Source organism: Clupea harengus, chromosome 13, assembly GCF_900700415.2.
Source record: "Clupea harengus chromosome 13, Ch_v2.0.2, whole genome shotgun sequence".
In the NCBI taxonomy this organism is placed as follows: domain Eukaryota; kingdom Metazoa; phylum Chordata; class Actinopteri; order Clupeiformes; family Clupeidae; genus Clupea; species Clupea harengus.
Window position 1 is genome coordinate 24,867,819 of NC_045164.1, and position 12,190 is coordinate 24,880,008.

The 12,190-nt window shown below is 41.3% G+C and overlaps 2 protein-coding genes across 2 annotated transcripts in view; both read left to right on the plus strand.

The window, feature by feature from the left end:
- The window catches only part of LOC105900815 (deleted in malignant brain tumors 1 protein), a 120,882-nt gene extending 117,635 nt beyond the window's left edge, over positions 1-3,247 (plus strand). The window contains exons 8-11 of the mRNA XM_031579293.2: positions 421-596; positions 782-1,176; positions 2,491-2,735; positions 3,101-3,247. Of these exons, the coding sequence (XP_031435153.1) occupies positions 421-596; positions 782-1,176; positions 2,491-2,735; positions 3,101-3,159 (875 nt within the window). The 3' untranslated portion in view covers positions 3,160-3,247. The remainder of the gene's footprint in view (positions 1-420; positions 597-781; positions 1,177-2,490; positions 2,736-3,100) is intronic.
- Positions 3,248-4,295: 1,048 nt separating this feature from the next.
- On the plus strand, positions 4,296-12,059 carry LOC105900816 (deleted in malignant brain tumors 1 protein-like). Its single transcript, XM_031579292.1, has 14 exons — positions 4,296-4,379; positions 4,745-4,789; positions 5,151-5,301; positions 5,682-5,881; positions 8,457-8,555; positions 8,669-8,707; positions 8,792-8,893; positions 9,017-9,052; positions 9,205-9,355; positions 9,553-9,761; positions 10,063-10,238; positions 10,728-11,122; positions 11,231-11,475; positions 11,869-12,059. The coding sequence occupies exons 3-14, from the start codon at positions 5,255-5,257 to the stop codon at positions 11,913-11,915; spliced, it is 1,746 nt and encodes a 581-aa protein (XP_031435152.1). The 5' UTR covers positions 4,296-4,379; positions 4,745-4,789; positions 5,151-5,254; the 3' UTR covers positions 11,916-12,059.
- The last annotated feature ends 131 nt before the right edge of the window (positions 12,060-12,190 follow it).

The window sequence follows — 12,190 nt, forward strand, 5'->3', positions numbered from 1 at the left end:
TTAGAGCATTTGGCTACTGTAAGATCATATGACTGAGTTTGTCTTTTTAGATGAAATCCATAAGGTAACAGTGACCTTAAGAATGCCGGAAATGTCTAAGACAGTGGCGAGTCTAGAAAATTTTACATGGGGTGGCAAGTTGAAATTGAAGGGTGGCATATCACACACACACACACATGCCTGGTGTCTATATGTATTTATATTAAACTTTATTACAGGCTCAAGGCCCACATGGAAGATGCACAATACATATAATCAATAAATTACATATAAATACATAAGTACAATCATAAATAAATAAAGAAATACAGCTTAGAGCATTTGGCTACTGTAAGATCATATGACTGAGGTCTGTCTAATGTCAAGTATAACTATTATGAGCTTCATAAAAAGAAATATTTTATTCAACCCTTTCTATAGGCAGGGTTGAGTGTTCCTCAGACAACATGAACATTGTCATTTCAAGATCTTTCCTGAGCTCTCAGGGATACAGTGGTCATGATCTTTATATCAATGATGAGCACTGTCGGCCAACTATCAACAATTACCAGGTGGTGTTTAACTTCCCTCTCAACCGCTGCGGAACTGTGAGAGAGGTATGTCACTCCACATTCAGATATAAACAGTCCTATTACAACTTTCAATGTCTTTTTTCAGAAATGTTAGTCATGTACCTTGGATATACAGTGCATATATGGAGCATACAATATAGTTTGATGTTTTGCATATATTAACTGAATCATTTCCATTGACCTCTCCCCCTGTCCCCCGTTCTGTTCAGTTTGAAAGGGGTCGGGTCATTTATCAGAATGCCGTGCGGGGACATGGATCCAGTTCCGGGGTGATCACACGTCAGTCAGGGTTCAAGTTGTCTGTTGCCTGCCACATGGAAAAAGACTCTGTTTCACAGATAATGTATGAGGCATCAGAGACATCTAACTTTAACATCACTGGAACTGGGCGTTTCAACACCACCATGGCCTTCTTCACCTCCGGAAGTTTCTACCAGCAAATCTATGAGAGTCCCTACTATGTCTCTCTTAATGAGTACATGTATGTTCAAGTAAGCCTAAGGAGAGATGACAGCAGCCTCGTCCTCTTCCTGGACACATGTGTGGCCTCACCAAACCCACATGACTATGCTGACTACCGCGCCTATTATCTACTGGTCAATGGGTAAGACTACTGGGGTAGACATTTCTCACCCCCCTCCCTCCTCTCCAAGGGCCTCATTTACTAACAGGATTGCTCCCGTTTCAGGCGTAAAATAGCGGGTAAAAACCTAAAACCGTATTAACAAAGGTGGCGCACTTTAGATTTACCGCTGCTGGGAGGGTATAAGGGAAAGTGGGTGTTCGTCGCAAAGAGATGGGAGGAGATGCGTAAAGTGCGCCTAATTATGTATTAGTAACAAAACAAGAGGTGTTTCAGCATGACATATCAGCTGCTAAATGAAAACGATGTGATCAGAAATGTGTTTTTTTTTTAACTGTTTATATTTGATATATCATTTAATATAGGCATAGCCTACAACATTGTCCCACCAGCTAGTTGTTCGGCCACGCTTTACCCAGAATTACTTTAAACCGTATTTTCACCCATAGTTCAAGCAAACCGAACGTCTGAAAAATGTCAGTTGTCCCTGCCCTGTCCACGCTACTACTCCAGTTTTCAAATGTATCTGCCTAGGGCAGCATTTTTGAAAAGCCTGGTTTTCAGTGTTGGAATGCGCCGTTTTAAAGTAAGGGGTGTCGTGTATTCTTACCAGACTATTTAACGGGATGCTATGGAGCAGTTAACCTGGCTATTAACTATCCTAGCTATCTCTAGCTATAGGGAACTATCTTAACAGTTTGCAGTTGCCTGTGTGTGATTAACTCATGTTAATATGTGTGAATATGAACTCGTGAACATAAACTCGTTAATATGAAGCTGCACAGGCACCCTGAGGGGTAACCATAGCAACCCAGAAACTCAATGTTCGCTGAAAAGTTTAATTCCCCAAATCAGCTCACCAATAAAAGACAGTCTCGAATTCAAAGTGATCACAACTTTTAATGTGGACGGAAGGGCTAAACGGAGAAATATTTATGAGTTTCTATATTTACCTGGGTTAGTTTGCTGTAACCTCGTCAACCAAAAGCTCTAATTGTAATTTTAGCTCATCATCCATGGTGGAACACGTAGGCTCTTTCTTCCCTATTTTAGCGGAGCGCTAAATAACACTAATGGGCGGTTTTAGGCGCAGATGATGCGACGATGTTCTTGTTTGATAAATAGGATGCAAAATACCGTGCGTTATTTGCGGTTAAATGAGGCCCCAAGTGTTTACCACTGTGGTAATATGGCGACAGAAATTAAAGTGCCAAACCAAATCCGTTACGGTTGGTTTATGAAGTATTTCTACCAGGTGTCCAAGTGACAGCACAGCGTGTTCAGCCGCAGTGGTCATACAATGACACTGATTCTGACGCTGTTATTCTCTGCCAGGTGTCCGAGAGACAACACGTTCTCCACCCACGTGAGCGGTTCACGTAGTTACGCACGGTTCAGCTTCCAGGCTTTCAAGTTCCTGCGGGCACACCCCTCTGTGTACTTGCAGTGCAAGGTCCTAATCTGTCCTGCGAACGACTACAGCTCCCGCTGTCGCCAGGGTTGCCGCACCCGCAAGACTCGAAGCCTGGGCTCTCAGCTCCAGATGGCCACAATGGTGCTGGGGCCTATCACGCTGAAAGGTTAAATGGCAACACTAGTTATGCCCTTTTTTATATAATAATTAATTCATAATTAATTTTCATTTTGTCCCCGAAATCCAGATGTGAAACAGTCAAACCCAGTTTGAAAGTAAAGCTGGCAATGACAGCCGACAAACGGGAAACTAATTCTGTTCTTCACTAAGCATAGTGTTAGATGCTTGTGTTAATATGGTTAACATGGTAGACCATTGCAGACTACGGACTTACAGTATCTGTCAATAAATACAAATACATATATACCAGATACTGCATATTTATATCATGCATATAAGAATGTACAAGAACATATCAGTAGCTACTAGAGGATTAATGAACTGAACCAAGTCTGACTCTTCTGTGTTTAGATGTGGAGAAGTCTGCAGTGGAGAAGCTTGAGGACAAAGTGGCTAAGGTCGATGCCTGAAGACACCACTAGTGTTCTCATCAGTCCAGAATAATCACTAATTCAATCTATCATCATTTCCTACCTACAAATCATGTCCATCATGATAGCACTCTGATGCCTTACTGAACATGTATTTCTTTCTTTCTTTCCGTAACCTTTTGCCTCAACAAAATTATTAAAGCATTCCAAAAGACAACAAGCAGAGTTGTGCATGATTTTTTTTGTGCTGGTCATCCAGCTAAGCATTGATCATGGAAACACTGCATTTCAATAGTGAGTTTTAAAACACTCACAATCACAGCAATAACAATTGTGTTTTTTCATCCATGCGCTAATTACGCAGAATGTCAACAGGAATCATTTAGATGCTGCTATGAGATACTGAACAATAGTCAGCCAGGCCAACTGAGAACTAATAAGACAAGGGGGAAAGTACCAAAGAGCAACTGGCACTGGCACACATTTGAAAAATGTGAAGATTTTTCTCAATACAATAGTGCAAGTGCTTGGATGAGTCTGTCCCTGGGGAAATGTGCCCATATGTTTGCCACTGAGCACAATGACTGTAAAAAGCACACACAGCATGGCATCTTTCACTTACTTTATGAAGGAATGAAGCCAAAACTGGTCTGCCATTTTGGCACAACTGCAGCCACAGTCAGTATAGGAGATCCTCATGCAAATAGTTTTATATTATAGTGAATAAAATGTTAAACTTAGTTCATCGCTCCTTTCTTCACACAGTTTGATCAGTCACGCACTCATGGAGTCCGTGCGAATTACAGCAGCAACAGCACACTTGGCAAAACACAGAACCGTTTTTTTACAACTGTGAATATGTTTGAACTTGATAAAACTTGAATTGTAAAATAATATTTGTAAAATAATATTTGTCTAAGAGGTTCAATTTCACCAACTTTATACCCCTCTCCCCTGCTCTTCCCCATCCCGTCATGTCCAAACATCTGAGGATGCCTTATCTCTTACACAGTTCATTGCTTTACTTCAATGCAGCACATGTGAATTTCCCACAGTAAATGGCTCACACAGTTTTGCACATGTCATAGTCAGTGGGTTTATGACTGCCAGAAGGAAGGGCCATGCCCTTGAGGTCTGAAGCTGGGCATATAAGGCCTGACACAGGGGCCCTTCAGGACACATCTGAGCTGAGGAGAAACATGGAGATGAGATCAGTGATTCTTCTGCTCTGTTCCTTTGCGCTGTGGTCAGTGCACAAGGTGGGTTCCCTCATTCTTTTTTGGTTTGTTATGTTAACTATGTTCTTCATTTTCCTTATTGATAGAAGGCTAAACACACTGATTTGTCTCATGTAGTGTATAGACGTCTATAATACTTGCATTGCTCTATCGGAAAAGTTACAAATTACAGAGACGTAACTGACACAGTGCCCACTCTTGTGCAAGAGCAAACCCACTTTCCTTAAAGTTTAGGCTACCAAATAATTTACTAAATGTGATATCTGTGAGGCACAACTCTTGTTCCTTCTCCTGGGGTGAATGTGGTTTTCCTTCTTTTGAGGTAATGTGACTATAGTCTTCTGTAGAGGACATATCACCAGTAACACCGCTGTGTGAACTTTCAGGTCACACGACAACTGTGCGCAATTTGACTACTGATGCTGATGGGAGTGAGTGTCAACAGTTTCATTCCATTTCTATTTTACAGCTCTACAGCATTATGCCAACTACACTGTGTTAGAAACAACATCTATCTATCTAAATATCTGTGCTACCTCTTTCTATCTCTAAGTCTCTTTCTTCTAATCTTTCTAATAATTTTACTTTGACTATAGTTTAGGAAGGAAGGGAGGAAAGGTTTAAGTAGTAATTAAGGAAAGAAGAAAGAAGTAAGGACAGGTATAAGGTTTCTTGACACTTAAGTCTCAGAGACTTTAGTCATTCTGAGATTTTGCCTCTGCCATGGTGGGATCAAAATATGTCACTTATTCAATGTATATGTTTATGTTTTCTTTTTGCTGTCTTTTTTAGTCACAAAATCTTGCGGTGGGTACTTAACCCAATCTCAAGGAGAGTTTTCCAGCCTCAACTATCCTGACCACTACCCCAACAACATTAACTGCACATGGCGAATCATGGCCATGGGCAATGGTGTCATAACTATCAATTTTCAGAACCTCAGGTGAAAGCTTTTTTTCTCAGTTAAACCTTTTACATTTGCAATGTTGCATATCAAATGCAGAGTAAAGTTTATTTTGACTGTAATTCATACATGAGTACTGTGTAGTGAAATATTACATCGTCCTGTAAGGTAATTGATAACAATACCACTTTAAAATATTAGTGGAAACTCAGCGACTTCAATCTACAGATGAACTAGTTGACAGTACTGATTTTAAATAAGTTACCTTATTTTTGTTTCCCCATTTTGTTTTACTTTCAAAAGTATTTCTACCATGTCCTATTCCTCCATACTCTTAAAAGTGACTGCTCTTGGTCATTTTAATGTACAGCCTCATCACCGATTTGTGACTTCCTCCTCTCCTTTGAACCCCTACACAGCTTGGAGAATCATCAAAACTGTGCCTATGATTCCGTCAGTGTCTATAATGGCCCTACAACCTCCTCCCCACTCCTCGCAAAAATGTGCGGTAATCGAAACAACAGTGTGGTCAACTCCATCGGAAATGATATGACAGTCGTTTTCAAAACTGACTCCTCTGGAACTAGTTCAGGATTCTATGCTGAGTACTCTTATGAGGGTAAGTCACTAAAAGTGTAGAAATACAGATATGCAAAAGCATTACTTCAATAAACATTTCAGGTGCCACAGATGAACATTTCTGTTTAATATTATGTAGAGATATATAATCATATTTCATATGATGATAGTAATTCACTAGTAACTGTTTTTGTACATCTCCTTTATTTTGTTAAATGACTAAACATTTTGTTCATAATAACAGGAATCGGCCACTCTTTAAAGAGGAACTCTTATGTTTTTTCCCTTTCTTTTTAGTTTGTTATATATCTCTTTGTACATGTAAACGGTCTGCAAAACTACAAATCCCAGAGTACACGCCAGAGGGAGTAACTCTCTCCCACAGAAAGCACCTACTCTTAGCTGCCTTAAATGCTTTGTTGGAGTTCCCTTGATGATGCAATCTCGTAATACAATCCTTATTGTCCACCTAGCTGACCAATCAAAGCACTTTGGGCTCATAGGGTGGGGCGCTTACAGACACAGGTACGGTGTTCATATTAGGACATCCTCAGATCTCAGACTCAGGTGTCAGACTCAAACGAAAAGGCGTCAGGTCTCAGACCAAAAGTAGTCAGACTCAGCTGAAACGGCTTCAGTCTCAGAAAAACCTCTGTCATCCTCACACAAAACTTTGTCAAACCAAACGCCGTCATCCTCACATAAAACTTTGTCAAACCAAACGCCGTCATCCTCACACAAAACGTTGTTAAACCAAACGGCGTCATCCTCACACAAAACTTTGTCAAACCAAACGCCGTCATCCTCACACAAAACTTTGTCAAACCAAACGGCGTCATCCTCACACACAACTTTGTCAAACCAAACGCCGTCATCCTCACAAAAAACGTTGTCAAACCAAACGCCGTCATTCTCAGCAGAACTTTGTTAGAAAAAAAGTTGTCAGAGCTAGATGAGGGAGCTGTTGACTAGCTTTCTGAATGAGCTAAAGTAGCAGCTTTTACAGTGAATACCGCGGTGGTGTTTCTGTTAACTGGTACAGCAAGAAAACTTACTTTTGATATAATACGAAATAGTTGTTTTCTGCAAGCTAGTTCACTCGTGTAAAGTAAACCCATGTTTAGTCCCCCGGTTGCCGACTTTGCTGAAGAATGAATGCCTCCACTTGTCGCTAACCTAACTTCGCTAGCTTGTGTAAAGTAAAGTCATGTTTAGTCCTCCGGTTGTCATGGATACTACAACCAAACTCCACTCAGATCTCAGACTCAGACAAAATGAAGTCAAACTAAACAACACAATCGCCATTAACGTATACCATGAAGGAAACGAGTGAACTAGCTTGCAGAAAACAACTATTTCGTATTATATCAAAAGTAAGTTTTCTTGCTGTACCAGTTAACAGAAACACCACAACGGTATTCACTGTAAAAGCTGCTACTTTAGCTCATTCAGAAAGCTAGTCAACAGCTCCCTCATCTAGCTCTGACAACTTTTTTTCTAACAAAGTTCTGCTGAGAATGACGGCGTTTGGTTTGACAAAGTTTTATGTGAGGATGACGCCGTTTGGTTTGACACAGTTTTGTGGTAGGATGACGCCGTTTGGTTTGACACAGTTTTGTGTGAGGATGACGCCGTTTGGTTTGACACAGTTTTGTGTGAGGATGACGCCGTTTGGTTTGACACAGTTTTGTGTGAGGATGACGGCGTTTGGTTTGACACAGTTTTGTGTGAGGATGACGCCGTTTGGTTTGACACAGTTGTGTGTGAGGATGACGGCGTTTGGTTTGACAAAGTTTTGTGTGAGGATGACGCCGTTTGGTTTGACAAAGTTTTGTGTGAGGATGACGCCGTTTGGTTTGAAAAAGTTTTATGTGAGGATGACGCCGTTTGGTTTGACAAAGTTTTGTGTGAGGATGACGCCGTTTGGTTTGACAACGTTTTGTGTGAGGATGACAGAGGTTTTTCTGAGACTGAAGCCGTTTCGCCTGAGTCTGACTACTTTTGGTCTGAGACCTGACGCCTTTTCGTTTGAGTCTGACACCTGAGTCTGAGATCTGAGGATGTCCTAATATGAACACCGTAGTACACAGGAGCTCTAAAAGACAGAGGGTGACAGGATGAACAGAGATGTACAATATGAGAAAAATAATGTTTTTGGAACATTGAAGCATGTAAATCTATTCTAGTAGACCCCATCAACAGAATTATGAACATTGAGAATGAGCATAATACGTCCTCTTTAAAAAGAACTTCATCTATCCCTTGAGGGAATTATTACCTGGGTACACAGATCAATATTTGCCCTGCTATCTTTCTTCCCTTCTTTTTTTCCTGCCTATCACTTTGACCTTCTTTCTTTTTTCCTTCTTTCTTTCAATCTGCCTATCACTTTATTTTTTATTTTATCTTCCTTTCTTTTTACCCAGATGGCCCATCCAGCAATTAACTATAGCAACAGCTTTAGTTTACAGCACTGTGTGCAATATGTTGTTTCGGCAAATCAACAATTAAATCACAAATAATCAAGCGATGAAATGTATTATGTAATATGGGCTCAGACAAACAAAACTGTGCATAAATGGTTATTTTCTGTGATGTGATCTCCTGCATTGTAGATAGGTACTCCTGTAGGTATAACTGTGGCTACAACTTTGGCAGCTGTTCCTGCGCAAGTTCCTGTCAGCGCTATGGAAACTGCTGCCATGACTATTATGGTAAGAGAAACAAGTTTCAAGATATCATCTTCTTGCTAGTTATTCATATAGTACTGACAATAATCTTTCTCTCTTTTATTCCATCTCTCTATTTGACCTTTGACCTTATCAAGGCTACTGTACTGGTGCATCGACACCCACACCCAAGACAAGTATAACCCCTATTTTAATGTTTGAATAATATTGTTCCATTTTAAGTTTAATTTTATAATGTTGCCAATCTTTTTGTCTTGTAGGTAGTTACTACTCATGTAGGTACAACTGTGGCTACAACTTTGGTAGCTGCTCCTGCACAAGTTCCTGTCAACGCTATGGGAACTGCTGTAGTGACTACAATGGTAAGTCAAACACCTGTCGAATTGAACTGCTTCGAAGCAATACATACAATAGTGCTCTGAAGTTAATCTCTCTTTATCTCTCTCTCTCTGTGTGTGTGTGTGCCTGTGTGTGTGTTTCCCAAGACTACTGCTATCAAACAACACAGGAGGCTACGACAGGTATTACATGTTATTATTTCCCACTCCCTTCACATAATACATCAGTGACAATGTGTAGAGCACATAACCGCATTGGCATAGGGCATTTCATTTCTAAGGCATGTGGGCTTAATGATTAACCATCATTCATCAGCTTGTTGTTTTACTTTTAGTAACCTATCCTCCATGTGGAGGGTACCTTAGTGGTTCTGGATCTTTCTCCAGCCCCTACTATCCAAACTACTATCATGACAATGCCCGCTGTGTGTGGAGGCTGTCCGCTCCCTCTGGGCAGAGGATCCTCCTGACATTTGCAGACCTGGAGTGAGTGAGGATATTAGTCTTTGTATTTTCCCATTTTCCTCAGTTTAAATCTCATCCGTTGTGCCTAGGCTGGTTAAAGTCTGAGTCTATGTCCCGGAAACAGAATGATGTTCACAGTAGCAGATGACATGGGGGGAGGGTTCTTCATTCACATAAGCTGAAGCCTTCTTATAGCCACCTCTGTCTGTTTTCTTCAGGCTGGATCGCTGCTGTGACTGTGACTACATCACCGTGTATGACGGCCCCTCGGTATACTACAGTCAGCTGGGTCAGCTCTGCCACAACTCCTCTCTGGATACCTTCCACTCCTCCTCCAGCGACATGACCGTGGTCTTCAAAAGCGACAGTTCAGGAGGGAGGCGTGGCTTCCGGGCAGAATTCATTAGCTCGCTGTCAGCCAGTAAAGGTAACTCTCACAGGGTAATGCTTATTTGCAGACTGTACAGAGACACACCTCAGGTGGTTATCCCATCAATCAGAGTCATGTATTGTTACAAAAAAAATATTAAGGGCCGTCCAGCATCCATCATTTTTGTTTGTTGATTGTTGAGATGTTACCAGTGTGGGTTCAAAACTACCCCCAAAAAACTAGCTCCTTATTTTCAAGAGATTTTGTGGTACACATGTTTTTGTAGCTAAGGGAGGAAGGATAGGGTATTAATCTTAAATGAATATTGTTGAGCGTGTGGTCTGATTTTTTTTTTCAGGCCGTGTTGAATGTTCGTTGGACAACATGACCATTACCGTTTCCAGATCCTTCCTAAGCTCTGAGGGATTCAGTGGTAATGATCTTTATGTCAATGACCTGTACTGCCGGCCATCCATCAACAGTTACGAGGTGATATTCAGATTCCCGCTAAATCGTTGTGGAACTACAAGAAAGGTACTGAGTACTGACACCTATTATCACAAATAAGTTGGGCTGTTAACAGGCAAGAGTTTAAATGTCCACTGTGCACCATTAAAAAAGATGTCATTAAACAGCAAGGTTAATTACTCATTATATGGATGAAAACATTGCTGAGACTTCATCCACCCCCCAAAAAATAGGTTCAAGTTAATAGAAAATAGCACCAGACAATCACAGTACTTTACATTCATTACGTGGAGCAACTTACTGCACTGTGAAGGTCTATTCTTCATGTGATTGTGCCCTGCCGGTGAAACATAGTCCTGGTTACTGAGTTCCAGGTGCACGGAACATTGCATATTACTACGTAGACAGTATTTTCATAAAAGTTTGTGTCAGCCTTCACACTGACACATTATACACAGCATACAAAATACATTTAGGTAAAAATCCATGCCTGGACTTTGAGATAAACCACTGGGCATTTGCTGACCACATCTATTCCCTTCTTTTCCATTTCAGATCCAAAATGGCGGGGTGATATACAATAATGATGTTCGCACCTACCCAAATAACTCCGCAGAGATCACATACCTGCCTCAGTTCTTTTTGTCTGTTGCCTGTCACATGGAAAAGGATTCCATATCACAGATTATGTATGTGGCACATGATCGACTGAATTTTAACGTCACTGGAACAGGGCGTTTCAACACCACCATGGCCTTTTACACCTCTTCCAATTTCTACCAGCAAATCTATAATGATCCCTACTATGTCTCTCTTAATGAGTACATGTATGTTCAAGTCAGACTAGGGAAAGACGACCGCAGCCTCGTCCTCTTCCTGGACACATGTGTGGCCTCACCAAACCCGCTTGACTACAACTACCAACGCTCCCACTATCTACTGGCCAATGGGTAGGAACGTTGGAAATGGTTTCTAAACATTTCTCTGTATTGTCCTTTCTATGACCAGGGTGGTGACAGAACACTTAATGCTGCTATGACGACTTTCCCCTCTGCCAGGTGTCCAAGAGACAGCACATACTACTCCTACGCGAGCGGCTATCAGAGTTACGCACGCTTCCGCTTCCGGGCTTTCAAGTTCCTCCGCACGCACCCTTCTGTGTACTTGCAGTGCAAGGTCCTAATCTGCCCTGCGAGCGACTACAACTCCCGCTGTCGCCAGGGATGCCGCACCCGCGAGACTCGAGATCTGGACTCCGAGCTCAAGATGACCACTGTGGTCCTGGGGCCTATCATGCTGAAAGGTTAGAGTGAAACTGCCGTCATTCCTCTCAGGAAGAAGTGGTTTTGTTTTGCATTTTAGGGTTAGATGAAAACTACAATCTGCTACTGAAATTGGCTGGCGCTTGCTAGGGATTTGAAAGCAAACCTTTCTGCTCGTAACTTCTCTCTCTACTCTGAATTCTTAGATTTGACGTGCCAGAGGTCCAAATCTAGATTGATCATTCACTCGATTACACCTGCTGATTAATATTAGAAAGCAATGTTTCTGTAATACCCGACTTGCAGAAACTTTTGGTCAAACAAGACTTTATTGCCCCCAAATCCTCTGTAAACAACAATATATCATGTGTTTTGAATGCACACTTTATGATGAGATGTTGGCTCGACAGACTCTGACTTTTTTCCTTGTTTAGATGTCGAAAAGCGTCATGAAGAGAATGTGGTGCTAGCTGACGCCTGAAGTAACAACACCGTCTCATCAGGCTATGACCAACCAGTCATGTCCAGTCCAATCTCTAACCATGTCATACAGATGGCCTGATGTCATCTAAAAGCATTCTTGTACTTCAGTCAAATCATTAAAGCATTTCAAAAAAGCAACATACAAAATTGTACGTTCTCAATGTTTGGACTCCGGCTAATAGTCTTTACCAGAGTTTCTTCTGCTCTTCCATCTGTGCAACATATTGCAGACTACAGCGTGCAACTTGAATGTTTCAGTGGACTTCATCTAAA